Here is a 17,432-nt window from a genome sequence, read left to right as displayed (position 1 = left end):
AGGGACTTGATTGAGTAAAGTACATTGCCCCATACAATGTGGGTAAGCCTTGTCCAATCCACTGAAGGCCTGAAAAGAACAAAAGGGTGTCTGTCGCTCCCTCGAGTAAGAGAGGATTCTCCTGCCTGATGGCCTTTACCCTGGAACATCCACTCTTCAGGCCTGACAGCCTTTCAAGTGGGGCATTGGCTCTTCCTGATCCTACAGCAGCCTTCCAGTCCTTAGACCTGAACTAATCCATCAGCTCTTTCTCGTGTTCCAGTAGCCTAGTCTGTGCCTTTGGACTCAAAGTGCGACATTGGCTCTGCAGATTTTGGACTTGCCAGCCTCCGTAACCACATAAGCCAATTCCTTATTATAAATGTCTCTCGGGAGGGACAGATGGATGGATGGATGGATAGATAGATAGACAGACAGATAGACAGGCATCATAGACACAGATATAGACATAGATATAGACATACAGATCATATTGGTTGTTTCTCTGAGAACCCTGACTAACACACTACCCTCAAGAAGCTCAAAGTACAGTTGTGGGGATATACCCAAGTAAGCTCTCTGCGTGAAGCCTTTCCTAAACAATAACAGAGAATATTGTGCTATAAGCCAAATAAACCATCAAACAGAAAAGCTACCAATAAACATTCACTGAATGAATTAAAAGTACTTGAAAGCAGAATCTGCCAAGGACAATATCAGACCATGTAATTCATTCCCTCAAGAATTCTCATAGAGTGAGTGATCTGGTGTCAGTTTACAGCCCAGCTTGCCCGAAAGGGCAATACGCTGCATACGCTGACTAGATGAGATTCCCCTGCTTTCATGAGTTAGTTACTGTTATGTGAAACAGGTCATTGGGAAATAAATTTAAAACCAGGAGTACAGTTATAAATGAGTTCATTCTCCTTGCAGTGCAGAGTACAAATAAGAAGCAAATAAGCTCACTTGAATGGCAGCCAAGTTCTTCTGTTCCTGAGATGGTGCCTCATGAACAAAGCGAAGCCAGTTGGAGTGTCGTGGGTTGGTAGCATCCAAAATGTATAGAACTTCTCCCTTACTCCCACGAACCTGAAACACAAAAGCTCCTGAATTTATACTTGAAGTCAGTATCAGCCATTCCAAATAAGATTAGCCATACTAAAAACAACATAATATTTTTTTCATTAAGTATCACCTTTCTTATTTGCAGGTGTTGAAGAGATGCATTCCTCCCCTTAGACGTACATCCAAATAGAACCTCCTCTTTCACTTGGCAGATGTCTGGATGACTCACAATTGCAATCAACTCTCAGAAACATCCTGTGTTGATAGCTCTTTTCTGGTCAAAGTTTTTATTTGTAGTTGCATTTTAATAAATGTGTTGCAATTGCAATTGTTCAGGGGATGACTACAATCACAGCCCACCCCTTTCTTCCGCAGAAGAGGGTAGTACTGCTGGGTTCCCCAAGTGGGAGGGGTGGGGCTCGAATAACCCTTTCAGTTTCTCTCTCCACCTGCTTACTGAATCATTCCCCTATGAGGAGAATGTGCTAATCTAACCAGCAGAATCTGACATCCACTGGGCCACAGTTTCATATTTTTAACTAGTGGATGAATAAGCTAAGTTCCATTTTGTCTTTTCATGGCCTGCTCACGTCTTGCTGAGAAGCACTGCGGGCTCTCTGGTTTTTGTCTCATGCCATAAGCCCTTCTGGTCAGATCTACCCGACTTTCAATTGCGGGAGGGCAGGTAACTGCAGAAGGATCAGGTCATCCATTGGACATTCTTGAATCCAAGCTGTTTCGAATCTTGTTTCTCAAATCCCCTGCATTCTAGGGTGGTGGGCACCTGCTCAGTTTAAAAAACTGTGCCAATCTCTACCTAATGCTCACTCTGTGAATGCGTTTACACTCAAGTGGGGCTGAGGAGAGGAGAGGGAGGGATAAGTGAGTAGCACTTAGATCTCCAACACCAAGTAACACAAACAGAAGGGCTCTCAACTCACTTGGGGTGGGGAAAAATTCCAGATTCCCCAAATTTTATTTTATAAAATAAGACACAACCAGCCTAATGAAGTATATATTTTCATGATACATTTGGACAATCATTCATTCACTGAACACATGCTGAGTCCGTAGGGCGGTACCAGGCACTGCTAAGGCACTGGAAATCTCTCCGTGAACAAGACAGATGAAGCCCGACCTCATAGCACTTCAGAGCAAACAAGCACAGAGAGTCACTTCAGGTAAAGGTAAGTGCTGTGAAGACACCGACAGCACAGGAGGAGCATGTAGAGTGAGGGCAGAGGCGCTCTGCCATGTGAGGGGGTCAGGCAGAGCCTGTCTGACGAGGTGACCTGTAAGGAGCTCTAAATGAAGGGAGGGCACAGGCCGGGAGTGCGGTGGGCTGGGGGCTCGGGAAAGAGCGTTCCCAGGCTAGAGGGACCAGCCGGTAAAAGGCAGATAGAAAGGGCCAGTGTTGGAAGCAAATTAGGAACAGCAAGGAGGCCATGAGGCTGGAACAGAAGGAGCAACTAGGAAAAGGGTGGGTGCTGAGATCAGGCAGACTGGCACAGGCCGGATCACGCACTGGCCTGCAGGCCGGGAAGCCATCCCTAGAGGTCAGGTTACCCAAACTCTGTTGTACAAAAACATCTGCACCATGCACTGCAAAGACTGATGTTTCAAGATTCTAACATATCTTGTCTGGGAAAAAACACAGTTAGCCTGCTCCTAAGATCTTGTATCTGCCACGTCTCTCAAACAATTCCTGAGTTCTCAAATGCCCAAGGATCCTCAGTTGATCATTTAAAAATCTCTCTAATGAAATGGCACACCCTCACTGGAACAAGGGATTTAATTTTCGATACTGTAATTGCTAAAAGGACTTAGGACTATAAATACCTCATATTTATGTCTCATCAGTTTAGGTGTGAAGCTATGGGAATTTGTTAACCCTTCTCATTAAATAACAAACTCACGTTGAAAACATCTGCTTTGGGAGGTGCCTGAAAGTTGCCCTGCCTCCCTGCTTATCTGTCAACTCGGAACCCTCACTGCCATCCAGGTAATGCCAAAGATGTCCAGCCACACTGCTAGGATAGATAGAAAGGATGCTCTATATTTTCTTCAAAGGAGACCCCAGTTCACATTCCTTTAAGCAGAGTAAAATAAGTAATTTTAAACATCCAGGTATGAAGTCTCCTTTCCAGGTTCCTCTACAGCAACAGTAACAAAATGATTTTTATAGACCAGCTGCTAAATTAAGCAGAACAGGTAGCAATGCCACTAGATACCCGAAAGGAAAATGTCTTCAGAACTGAAATTTTAAGTCCACCACTGTCATTGAAATCCACACAAACCCAACCAATTTTACACAGGGGAACACCGCTGTTGTGCCTGCCCACGGGATAGCTCAGTTTGAAAGGTTAGCACTACTTACAGAAACTAGTTATGGCCCTTCTTAGCCATACATTTGTTCCCCAGTATTAAGTACAACATACATCAGAAGTGTTTGACACTTCAAATTCCTTCTTCAAAGATGTGAAACATAACAAAGGTTTCTCCGTGACTTATTATTGTAAGCCCATTTAACCAGGGGCAGTTTTGTTCTTTATACACTTCAGCACTTTGGCTCCAACTGTGTTCAGTGACTCAGTAGCTCATTTCCATACATCCCATGGATGTATGCACATTCTGGATGTTTATTACCTTCTTACATCATATTCCACCTTACGAGGCACGCACAGTTGAATTTTATATTCAAATTCTTACAAGATTCATCACTTTCAATAATCTACATTTACATACTATTACTTATATTTTCACAACACTCGTGATATACTGCAGTGGCCCACACATTCATCTTTGAGATAACTTTTTCTGTTCATTAACAGAGCTGCTGCCCATTTATTTTATTCTAAACATCCTTACCCAAATGACTCTAAGTTCCTACGCGGTCTCCACAGGCTACCTGTTTTCTCCAGCTTTCAAGTGGCTGATTGCGTCCTCAATCCTCCATCCCAGTCTTCAACACTTCACTGACGCTGTTAGATTATCTGCTCACATGACTTTTATCTTCCTACCCTACAACCACAGCACTGCCTGCATTGAAATATCTAAAAGAGATCTCCAAAGATAATTTAATCCATCCCTCCTCTTTCCAGGGAAACCAAAGCAAAAAAACCTCCTAGACAGATGGCTGTTATTAAAGTCCCCATTTATCTATTTTAACTTGATTCTGAACCCTGAAGTAATACATTGAACATTTTTAACGTCTAATGAATAAAGAAGATTCAGAATTCCTCTTAGTATCATGTTCCATGTTCCAGTATCATCTTTGCAGCCAATTTGTATTTTTTTTCTTTCAAAACTAGTCTTCCAAATATCATCTTCTTCTATTTGAATTTTCATGGAAATGAAGTGTATTGGTTTCTGTCCCACTGAGGACTGTCTTCCAAAAACCTGGGGCCTGTAATGAAGTCAAATTCTCATCTTGCAATAAAAACCATCTCAATTCCAAACTCTGTTTGATTTGCACAGTCTTCCTAAGCCAGTTACACAGAAAAAATTAGCTAAAGTAGGAAGAGGAATGAAAATCTTCCTGCTTCAGTCTAGCCATTCATATCTCTAGGACTTTGTCACTGTATATTAAATAACAGTTATCACTGTGCAGGAACTCGGCAGTTCTAGTCTCTGTCAGATGCTACTGACGCTACTTTTCAAGTGTCCAAGACAATGTGCTACTGTGGCTCTGTCTTTTCTTTCCAGACTAAACATTATAAACAATGAACATAAGTCACCATCAATTTTTCTTCCCACCCAGCAAAGGATAGAGGAAATCACAAAAAGATTCAGCTCAACAAAGGAAAACCCTAATATGTAGATGAAAGGAAAAACTGGAAATACGTATCAAATCAAATATGCAAACAAATTTTTGCCTTAAATTTAAGTATTTTCTTTGTTAAATTGGGTCAACTATAAACAGAGAAGCTTATTTATTATTTGGATGGTTCATTTTCACAGTAGAAGGGTCTACAATGTTTCTCTATGATTTTTCTTCAATTATTTTTGAATGCCAGAGGAATTTCTCATTCACTACAGGCCACTGGGTTCCCAGGGTAAAGCTCATCAGCCAGATCTGTCTCCAGAGGTGGCAAAATGTAACCAACAGAATTTTATTTAACATATGGTAAAATGTAACGGCAGTGAAATATAGTCAGTTCCAAAAAATATAGCAATAATATCCTTAATAAGTAGTCACAATATGTCATGAAAATATATTTCCCTTTCTGACTTTCAACAAGACTTTTCAAAGAAGGTAGTTTTAAGCACTAAGATTTATAGTATGGATGCCTTTAGAGTGTAAAATTTCATCATATTTCTGTATTTAAATCACTGGCATTCTATCTGCAACTGTTTTTAACTGAAGGAAGGCCAGATGCCCTGACTTCAGAGTTTAATTACCCAGACTTCTGAATACCGAAGGACCACAGAACACTAAGTGTACTCAAATAATCAGTTCTGACAGCACACTGTTGTCAGATTTAAGCCAAAGAGAGACATACTTTAAGAAATCAGCAAAGATCATCAGTGAAAGCTGTAATGATTTATAATTTCTAAGCAAACAGTGTGAGTTTTTTCCTGTTGATTTTTCAAAGAATTCAGTCTAAAATTCTTTCTAGCTTTGGTACTTTTAAACACACACACACACACACACACACACACACACACACACACACATATCACTGTAGCATATCTGCTTAGCTCTCCGCCCCATACTATCTAATAATCCAAATCCAGAGAAACTCCCCCCCCCCCAGCGTCAGACAGGAAAGCAGATGAACACAGGCTTTTAGAGATGCCTCTCTACTGAACAGCATCCAGAACATAATATACACAAAACAACTTAAAAGGACTGATGAGAAAAATAGTCTCTTTTTCATTACAAATAATTAGTGCCCTAAATATTTCAAGCTGGAAGGCACGCAGGCATTCTGGAGTGGTAAAACTGCTGGACTAGGAATCAAAAAGCCAGATGTGAGCGAAGCTCTGATGGCACCATGTTGAGTGAGTCACTTCTCGCTGAGCTGAGCCATGCTCTCCAGCCCTCTAAAGTGGGGGTGATAGTCCCTGCTCTGTGACCCCACAGACCACCACGGGAGCATCAGATGGAATAAGATGCATGACTTCTGTATACCAATGGGTATTTTGCAATCATGAAGTACTAGCACACTGAGGAAACCGAGGCTCACAGCAACTAATGGACACTCTTAAGAGACAAATACTGCCCACAGCCGGGCACACACGTACTTTACTGCATGTCAACTTTTTTCCAGGAACAAACATGAAGGTTATCCTAATTCAAACCCAAATACACACAAATAGCCTCTGCCTGAACACCTGAAGTAAGAGCAGGTGCCATTACAAGGTAGGAGCAAACCAGACGTCATCTCGGCTGAGCCGGCACCCTTCCTTAGGCCACATTCAAACATGCTGCTCAGTGACCAACTGTCATCAGCTCCAGCTCTGTCCTCTTCAGTAGTTTTAATTCCTTTCCCATGCACAGCCCTTCAAATTTCTGAAGGCAGGAGTCCCTCCTTCTCTACACTTTCTCTTCTACAAGAAAATAACTGTCTCCTTGTCTGATGTGATGTATGTCCCTCTGCTATCCTGGTTGCCCTCTTAAAGATGCACACTAATTTGTCAAAGCTCTCCTCACGCAGCACAGAATACAGCACACAAAGGACTATTCTGACCTGGGCACTATTTCTGCTGATGCAATTTACAAATCACAAAAGCGTTTTCGGTTGCCACATCTTACGTTTAGCTGAGCTTGCCTTTCTAATCACCTAACCTGTATCAAGGAAGTTCTCCTGACACCGTGGAAGACCTGAAGGCAAGTTTAACTGAGGAACTGGGTCAGGTTTATGTAGCTAAGCAAATCCTGGACTTGGGCACCTGACCACTAAGAGATGGAAACCTTTCATTTGGTACTGTCTCAATAAATATTTTATTCACTAAAAGCTCAGCTAATGTGTCGTTTCTTAAACGACCATTGCCTTTACTTCCTTTAAAAGTTCAAAAATATTTTATGAGAGGTAATGAGAGACTTACTTTAAAAGCACTCCAAGTCTTGCCTTTCCAATACGTTTAAAATTGTGCTAATTTTTTAAAAGAAGAAGTAACTGACATGACAACGTGAAAGACGCAGTGAAAAGCGCATCATCTTTTCCAGAGTAAATTGATGAGAAAGCCTTCACAGTGCAGCCACTGTCCCTTTCCAGTTTTACAAACACGTTCAGGCAGTCAGATTTCAGCAACATTTTTGAATAGACCAGTTTTTTGTTGCATAAAGAATAAAGTAAACTTAGGTAACACTAGTTTATTATACACATAGCTTTGGGGGAGTGTAAAAAACATACAAGAGTTAGTGCTTAAATACTGTGGCATGATCCATTTTAACTACGTAGTGGCTTTTTGTTTACTTTTTCATTTTGTCAATATCACAACTTCTCTATAAGTAAAGTGCTGTTTCACCAAGGAATCAGAAAACCACATTAATAAAAGTCCGCATGTCTTTTGACAGCTTGGTAGTTTCTATCAGATTCATCAGAAATGATTCACCAAACTTTAAATCTGGCTAAAGTTTTACGAGTCTATAGTGTTGCTCAATTTTTAATATAGATCTGCGACTTACACTGACTTAAAGCCTTGAGGTCAGCTTTTGGAGGACTTCCCCCATGGCATATCGAAAGTGTACACAAAAATGTGCCAAAAATGAGAAAATTTTAGTAGCAAAATTCTATTCATCAGACACGAAAGCATTTCAAAGAGCTGGTCATGTAAAAAACAATGATAATCTCCAAGATCCAGAAATCATAGTCTTGATAGTGTTTTTAAAAGAAGATGCTTTGTATCTGACAACTTCTGGACAAAGATTATAGAAACACTGAGTAATAAAAGAACACTGTGCACCACAGGGAGAAAAAATGAAAAAGAAAAAATCCACTTTTCTTTTGATTCTGATCTGAATCAAAATTCTGGGAATTCCTAACCCAAACTCCACAGGTGCAGTCACTGTTTTCAGATTTTTCCTAAATGCAGCTTTCTACAGCAATTAAAACTGAATCTGCACAGCCCATTTAAATTAACTGTTCTCTCTTCATTCACATCTTCAATATGTATGCAACCCCATAAAGAAACAAATGAATTATTCTGGTATAAGAATACACCTAAGGCAATCAAATATTTCCTAGTCTCTAAGATTTATCGTTTCCCTTCTCATAATCATCCAACAATCGTACTTCTGTGCTGAAGAGTTCTAGAAGGTTGACGTTAGTTATCAGTAAACAACTCTTACTGAATGGCATATCCTATCCAGTTCTTTATTGGTTATTTTAAAATATGCTATGAGAAGCTACAAATGAAATTCTAGAATATAATTCCTTTATTTAACATCTTCAGTATAAATAAGGAAACAGAAAATCCAATTTGTTTTAAACTCACAAAACAATGCTTGATTATTAAAAAGTAGAGATACAGATGAACTTCATCTCAAAAGCACTTAGCACACACGGGTATACAGTAACACAGTGCCAGGTCCGGACGATGGACCAGAGTGAAAAGAAAATGTTAGAAAAGAGTGTGCTAGGAAAAGCTCTCAGTAGACAAGGTGTGCAAAAGGAGTGAGCACAGCAGGCTTCAGACTGTTACGTTGATGAGGCCTGCCTGGAAGGAAGGCTGGCGCATGGCTGGCATGCGGGAACGTGGGTTCTCAGGGTGCTCCCAGTCGACAGTTAATGGATAAGGGTAGTTCACTGTTCCCAGACAGTGCTGACAATACGGTTTATGCCAAACACCTGCTTTTCTTCTGGGAATCTGGAATTTTGGTACATACTAGCCAGAAGGTGCCTACAAGCCCCCATTAAAAGTGTTGGATACTGAATTTCTAATGGCTTCCTTGCAGGGAACATCGTGTGTGTGTGGCTGCTTTTTCATTACTGGGAGAAGAGTGTGCTCTGTGTGACCCCTCCTGGGAGGGAGAGAGCATAAGGAAATCTATACATGGTTCCTCCAGACTCTGCCTGTGCCTTGTTTCCTTTATGAGATCACTGAAATAAATCTTAGCCATGCTTACAACTACATGCTGAGTCCCATAAGTCCGTCTAGTGAATCTCTGAGTGCGAGGGTGGTCCTGGGAATCCCCAACACACAAGATGAGTTTAGTTCTAGTTGCTGAAATGAATGGCACACAAATTTGTCAACAGAAGAGGTAGAAAGCCATTTCAAGGCCAACAGAATTTTATCATACTCTTATTTACCTTACAAAAATTAAACTACATCCACTCAATGAAAGGAAAAAATAAATCAGAAAGATCAAAGAAAGAAAATAAATTTAAATAGTAAGGACCATTCTTTTTCATGGCCCATAATTTTAATGACATGAGATTGTTGCCTTATGAACTGGTTTCAGAACCTAAGCCCTGCATAAGATTCGACTCCACTGTAGAGAACATTATCCCGATGAAAGAACAGTTGAGCAGCTTGGTCATTCTGTGCAGAGGAGGCAAGATGAATGGTGTTGGTAAATCGGGTTGGGAAGACACAGTCAATAAAGGGTGATGGGACTTAAATCTGGTGGTTCAAGCAATAAAATCAGAGAAATCACAGGAAATAAATGGGAAATGCATCAATTAGGAAGCTTTGTGCTTCATCTAACAGAAACTTTAAAGGCAATCACTAATCAGGACCCAACCCGGGAGGCATCAGCTTCTCGGTAACAAGATACTGCTGCATGGAGGGAGAGTAGAAACTGGGGAAGATGATTCAACTGGGAAATAATACCCATTTCTTATCTCATAGCTCTATAGGTCAGAAATCCGGATGAGCCTGATGGAATTTTCTGCTTAGGGTTTATGGAGAAGGCTCCATGCATGAATCTGCCGCTTCCAAGTGCACTCAGGTTGTTGGACAAACTCCAGTTCCTTGAAGCTGCAGGACCAAGAGAGGCCTTTATTTTCATGCTTCTTTCACTTTAGATGAGATGATAGATGATGATTTATAATCTACAAGTAATCTTAATTTTGTAAAGAGAATGCAAATGTCTTTAAATATAACATAAACATATGTTTCGTAAGGAATTTAGTCTTATATTAAATAAAAGAAGGGAAGAGAACGGATAGGGAAGAGACCTACCACATACTCTTTTTAAATTTAATGCTAATACTTGGGTTATGGAGATAATCAGTTCCTCTTATAAAATAAAAAAGTTTCCATATTTCCCATTTTATCAGTTTTCTCCAAATCTTAAACTTCAACTTATGGGGTTTTTTACATTTATTATAGAGCTGTCTGAGTATACTTTCACTAGTGTATATAGAGATATCAAATTTGTATCAAGAATTTAACACATAAGGAAACTATTGACCATAAATATTTTTCTATTACTTTTTCACCTCATAAAGACATATTAAGCCATTAAAACTACAGATGTAGAATATACTAAAGAGAAGAAGTTGGGGAAATTGAAGCTCAAAGGGTATTATATGACATTGGTTTGAGTTTTTTAAAGTGTGCTTATAAACCTAGGGCTTTCCCCAAGGGAGTGTCTTTAATTTTGCAACAAACTACCTTTTAAGGTAAATCATCTAAAATTACAAAGTGACAAAAACACCTTCTTTATCCAGAGATACCTCATTTTACTGGCAGCTATTAGCACAAAAATGAGAAAAACTTGTCCCATGCACATACAAAAACCCTAATATTAAACTCTAATGACCAGTTCACTAGACCCAGGACTTCATCTTCCAAATGTGATCACTGGGGGAAATGGAAACAACTTTGGAAAGTTGCCTGCAATGAAATCCTGCAAGTCAGAACAACTTAGACATGTGGGTATTATCATGTTCTGTATCATGAGTTCATAAGATTTTACCTTCATTAACAAAAAGTCCCTTACTGAGTCTAAAATCAGCTACTTTTCTCATCTATTGTTACCCAGTTACAGTTACCTTTAACAGGTCTCTACTCCAGAATATCTATAGTTCTTGGGCTTTTCCCTAAACAAGAATTGGAAATTTCCTATACAATATCACAATTCTGTAACCATATGGTTTTGAAAGCTGATGTTTTAAAATTATTTTAGAAAAGTAATATGATACATACAGTATGTTTACCTACCATTTTCTACAGGGTTTGGAGCACCATCCCATAAACAAACACATCTATGTATGAATAGTCATGCTAAGTAGGATAAAGACAAAAGGCTGTAAGTGGCCTCACGTAAGTTCAAGTCAGGTTCTGCTGCTAAACAAGTTATTTGAAAAAAAAAAAAGAAATTTGGTTTTCGAAGCTTTTTATATTTCTGATTTTCAGGTAAAAGTCTATGGGTCTAGAGATTAAAATGAGTTAATCAGTCAACCCATTAGAGTCCTTTTTCTCCACAGAGATGACATAAATGTATCAGAATGATGACAGATGCTCTGGCAATGGTACAGAACCACAGAATTAAAGAAAAACGTGCTAATTTACCTGGGAACTTATCCTTACTGTGCTAAATTTGTAAAAGTTTGCATGGATAGTAGACAGTTTATAAAAGTGCTTTTTGGCACTACAAGTCCTAAGAAAACATATTTTCTTTGTGGAGAGCAACTCCCACATTCTCTTTGACCTGGAAGTGAAGCCGGTAGATAAAAACAGGGCACATTAGTAAGATCTACAGTCTCTACATCAGAATACATTCCTTGGGGGGTGGGAATAGCTCAGTGGTAGAGCACATGCTTAGCATGCATGAACCTGGGTTCAATCCCTAGTACCTCCATTTAAAAGCAATTTGTAAAAAGAATACATTTCTCTTTAGGTCACTTGCAATCTACTTATGAATATGCAAATTGGAGACAACATGCAACTGCCCTCCTTCAGGTTTTGAAAGGTCTATTTATAAAGTACAAAGTTACCATCTTTAATGTGGACGAAAGAATATGTGTTTCAACTGATCTCTAGGGCCAGACAGAAGGAAAAATGTTTTAAAAACATGATTTGTTAATCAAAAGTTAAAAAATAACAAATATGCACATCAAAACATTAATTATCTAAACTGTCCTAAAAATTCTTCAAAGAACAAAGTACTTTCAGAGTGGTCATTTATCATACAGTAAGGAAATTATGGGCCAAACCATTAAAAGGAATTTATTCAAGTCCATGAGCATTAATCTTCTTTATATAAAAAGAAAATATGGAATTTCTCAGGCAGAATTTTATGCAAACTTTCAGTAGTGTTTGGAGAGTCCCCATTGTGTGCAGAGTAGCTACACGTACGCCAGTGTTTCTAACTTGTAGACATACCATCCCTATCTTTAGAAAAAATTCATTAAACCCACTTTTTTATATTCAACATAAATTAGAGCTACAATTTGTTACTAAAACAGACCCAAAACTAAATAACCACACAGCTTATATACTCAGATGCAAATAAATCAAGCTGCTCATAAAGAGAATTCTAGCCTGCCTATTGTTCTCACATTTAATTTACTACATAATAACAGCAAAAGGTCTTGGCAAACATAAAAATGTAAACTACACTGAATACAAACAGAGCCTGTGTTGCTATAATATTAAAGAATCAACAGATGGTTGGCATCAGGAGACTGGCACAAATACAAAAAAACTAGAAAGGCAAGTAAATAAAAAGCCAAATGTATAGAAACTGAACAAGGTATGCTTGAACCTCATTTACCATACTGAGAAAAAAAAGCCCTCGTGTCAACACACAAGTGATCTGGAATCTCCGTTAGGTTCTATGATCTAAAGCCCTGGGAAATACTCAGACTCGGTTAACTGATGCATGAACTACAGAGTGAAAAAGCTTGCCAAACTCTGCATGAGAACACTGTGTAAGGAGGCTGCACAGTTTAAAAAGGGAAGGGAGAGTGGTAGAAAGAAGAAGAAAGAAGAGAAAGAAGAAGAGGAAAAGAGGAGAAGGGAGAGAGGAGGCCGAGGGAGGAAGCATCAGAGAGGAGGAAGAGGCAGGGAAGAAGAGGGAGGAGGACCAGCGGGGGCTGGGGGGTGGGGAGTAGGAGAAAGGATGGAGGAGAGGCGCCTGCAAGGCTCCCACTCTGAGATCCAGCCTGCACGTCCCAACCAGATTAAAGTTTCTAGAACTATACGAAGGTGTTATGACCTAAACTAAGCAAATACATATATTCAAGTCTTCTATTATTCAAAAAGTCATAAGCAAGTACAATGTGTCAAGCACTGCACACGAGGCACTGGGGCACACAGATAATGACTCCATCCCTTTTCATCTCATTCGAAAAACATGTTTTGTTTGCACCAAGAAATCAAAGATAAACAACATTTAATCCCTGTGAAAGAGCTCACAGCCTAGCGAGCAGGGACAGACACCCGGATGCACAGTAAATGCTGGGACAGTGACCTAATGAGAGCAGTGAGGAGAAGCCCCCACGTCAGCCTGGCAGGTACCGGGGTGGGTATAGGTGAGAAGGTAAAGGGGCTGGCAAAACAAAGGCACACATGGGAGTGAACGAAATGTGAAACTGAAGAGTTGGGTGTGAACCAGGAAATGATTGAGAACCAGGGTAGAGAGGTCAGCAGTGGGTCAGGTCTTGGGCTCCGTATGACACGTGGTAGCACTCTGGAAAAAGAGTGTAACTCTTCCTCTCCCCTGAGTGAATGGATGCTCAGCAGTCAGGACACCATAGAGTTCCAGACTCTTCTTACGGGGAGATTTATTTGCTCAGTCTAGGTAGGGTTGACCTGGGGCAGGCAAAACTAGACACCTACTAGTTTGAGGCTTTTGTGTATGGAATTGTTTTTTGTCTAGCTTCTTACACTCTCCTGCACAAAAAAGGAGGTACAGAACAGTTTTTCATAGCCAAGTTTCCGTCTAGTAGAGGAATATCCTTTACAGCAAAACTCTGACCTTCATCCAGCTTAACTCAAGCACTTCCTATAACAGGAACTCTCTACCCTCCTGGTGCCAGAAAGGTTTTCCTCATGTTGATTAGAAACATGATTCTCTTTACTTCCACATAAAGGTTTTTTTCTTTTTTTAGTTCTGTCCTCAAACAGGAAAGCTAAGCCTTCACCGTCTTCCACATAACAACACTTTAAATCATGTGATGACAACCATCTGACTCTGCTCCTGCTCTTCTTCGGATTAAGAATCCCAGTTCCCTCAAGGGACTGATTGACAGGTCACAGTTTCCAAACCCTTTCTGTGTTTGGCTGCTCTCTGTTGAATGTCAGATGTTTACCAATTTCCAGATCCACAGCTAACACCCAGAAATTGACATGCCCTTACTGCTGTGGGCTGACCAGTATGCACTATAACGGCACTCTTCTTTCCCACCAGCACAACATTTACTTCTTTATTTTGCAGTCTGTGTTTTCCATCTAGCCACCAAGAGATACTGCTAACCAAAATGTCCACATAAAGCAAGTAAACCCTTCAGATACTTGCATAGGAGTCAATATCAAGTCCGGTATCTTGAATTCTGAAAACTGACTTTACATTTATCCGTGTTTAATTTCATCATATAAGCATTAGGTCCATCACTCTAGTTACTAACAGCTTTTGAATCCTGACTACATATCTTAAAATATTATCTATCCTTCACACCCATGAGGGTGGCTACTATCAAAAAAACAGAAAACAGGATCAGACACCTTCACTGGTGAATTCTATCAAACATTCAAAGAGTACCAATCCTTCTCAAATTCTTACCAGAAAGTAAAAGGGAAGGAACTCTTCCCATCTCATTTTATGAAACCAGCATTACACTGATGCCAAAACCAAACAAGGATGCTACAAGAAAAGAAAATCTCTGGCCAATATCATAGATGAATATAGATGCAAAAATCCTCAACAAAATATTAGCAAACCAAATTCAACAGTTCATTAAAATGACTATATACCATGATCAAGTGGGATTTATCCCAGGGATGCAGGGATGGTCCAACATCCACAAAGCAGTCAATGTGACACTACATTAACAAAATGAAAGTTAAAAATCAGATGATTATCTCAATAAATGCAGAAAAAGCATTTGGCAAAACTTAACACCATTTATGATTTAAAAAACTCTCAACAAAGTGGGTGTAGATGAAACGTACCACAACACAATACAGCTCACATATGACAAGCCGACAGCTAACGTCATGCACAAAGACAAAACGCTAAGAGCTTTTTCTTCAAGGTCAGCGACAAGACAAGGATGCTCACTCTTGCTGCTTTTATTCAACACAGCATTGAAAGTGTGAGCTACAGCAATCAGACAGTTTAAAAAGGCATCCAAATTTGAAAGGAAAAAATAAAACTGTCAATATTTGTGGATGACAGGACTTTACATATAGAAAGTCCTAAAGACTCCACCAAAAAACTGTTAGAATAAATAAATTCAGTAGAGTTGCAGGGCATAAAATCAATACACAAAGATCTGTTGTGTTTTTATACAGTTAACAACAGACTATCAGAAAGACAAAGTAAGAAAAGAATCTCATTTACTTGTTCACAATTTTGTCTCCCAGAAACACTAGATGAATAAAGAAAGCTGCACTCATTTGAACTGAGCCACACAGAAATACACAAAACACTTCCACCTCAAATAGCTACCACCTGCCCCCGTTCACCAGATATGCTATGAGACATACCCATCCACTTCAGATGTTACAACCTTCCATTCATTTTCAAACAACCGCCCCACTTCCACCACTTCATAAGAACCCCCAAGGTGCAAACCTTCTGGCATATACATCCACAAGCAAATTTCAGGTCTCTGTAAAGGTTAACCAACATATTCATCCAGTTACTTACGTATTTCTTCACCACTTTACACGTGTAAAACTGTGCTACCATTTTTATTAGATTCCTGTCTTTTATTTTATGTGTCAGAGACAAAGTTTCTGTATTTTGTGTCCCTAACCCTATTTTTCCCAGAAGCCTTATGGTTCGTATTGAACAATACTGCATAGCATACTGACTTTTAAGAACAATCCTGTCACCTTATAGCAGAACTGACTGTAGAGCCCAACAGCTAAAGAGAAACAAGATCAAAAACATACAGACCTGACAGAGTAAAAGAGTTGAAAACACTTAAGACCATGAAACAAATTCCAGGTCTGATGTATATTCTAGGATAAGATTAATTTTTATAAGTTTTATTTCTTGTTGAGGCACTTGATGAAAAATCCAAGGATTCTATTTACTACAAGTCTGGAATCCCCAGGACATGAAAGAAAGCATGCAAAGTTTTAGGTAAATAAAAACCACCTTCATTCTCCATTGCTACAGCAACTAGGAGCCTAGCACTCTGCTTTATGTAACTTTAGTAAAATACTAACAGAAAACTTACAGTGCCATGTGGGAGTAGTCAAATTCAGAGGAATCCTTAAAAACAAAACAAAGCAAACTCTTATAGGACATTCTCCTGCAGAACTCAAAATAGTTGTGTCATCGAGACCTCTCCAGAGAAACCTCATCTCAGAAATACCACATATAATGTATTATAAATGGAAAAAAAATTTTTTTCCATGAGAAGGATAAAGAGTAGCTTGCTGAAAATGACTCTAGTGCTAACTTTGAGACAAGGTAAATTCAACAAGATAGAGTTCAGAATGATAAGCTTAACAAGTAAGAGAACATGAGGCAAGCTCAGCTTTGTTTTCATGTCACCAAATAAATAGAAGACTTTGTTCTTGAAACACAAGTGACCTTTACAAGTAGCAAGCATTCTCCTTCTCAGTCGCCCTCCTTCTGACCACGGCCACTATCGTGTACCACATCATTCAGGCTGGAGTTGACGGTGAAATAAGCAAGGAAACGCTCGCCCAGCCCAGCGATCATCTACGTGGCCAGCTGCTGTGAAAACCACGTTCCGTTCCTGGGATAACTTTCTAATTTACCAACTCAGTTGCTTTTCCACTCCTAGTACCAATTTTTACCTGCAGGCTGTTTGAAGAATGATTTCAATTAAAACGACCTTATCTTTAGACCAACTTCATGCTTACTACCCAGGAAATTATAAAATGTGGTATGTAAAAATCTCTGGCCACGGGACAAAGACAAAAGAAGAATAAAGTAAGGAATTAGTTTTTGATTATTAACAAAAAAAAAAAGCTGACCACCTCGTTCTCAGATTGGACAGCGATTAAGTCACCCAATTACATTTTAAATCCCTAATAAATAAATGTTATGTGTTCATATGGTAACAAAGAATTCCAGAGAGAATAATGAAATTTTTGAGCTGCTAACTTCTGTAGACTTTCATTTCTGTCCTTTACTATACTGATAATTCCCTAAGAAACAAACTCATTGAAGTCATCTCTTGATTAAAAAGCAATCTGCAAGAACTTTCATTTAAAAAAAACACTGATTAACAAAGGAGCCAAAGAAATTCAATGTAGAAAAGACAGTCTGTTCAACAAATGGTGCT

The 17,432-nt window shown here is 39.3% G+C and overlaps 1 protein-coding gene across 3 annotated transcripts in view; it reads right to left on the bottom strand.

The window, feature by feature from the left end:
* PRDM5 (PR/SET domain 5) overlaps positions 1-17,432 on the bottom strand; it is a 160,469-nt gene that overhangs the window by 115,279 nt on the left and 27,758 nt on the right. For all 3 annotated transcript variants that reach the window (XM_064477360.1, XM_031466691.2, XM_031466699.2), the window contains exon 3: positions 946-1,068. In XM_064477360.1, the coding sequence (XP_064333430.1) occupies positions 946-1,068 (123 nt within the window). The remainder of the gene's footprint in view (positions 1-945; positions 1,069-17,432) is intronic.

This window comes from Camelus dromedarius, chromosome 1 (genome assembly GCF_036321535.1).
Source record: "Camelus dromedarius isolate mCamDro1 chromosome 1, mCamDro1.pat, whole genome shotgun sequence".
Lineage (NCBI taxonomy): Eukaryota > Metazoa > Chordata > Mammalia > Artiodactyla > Camelidae > Camelus > Camelus dromedarius.
Note: the sequence above shows the minus strand (reverse complement) of the source record. Positions and strands in the feature narration are given on the sequence as shown.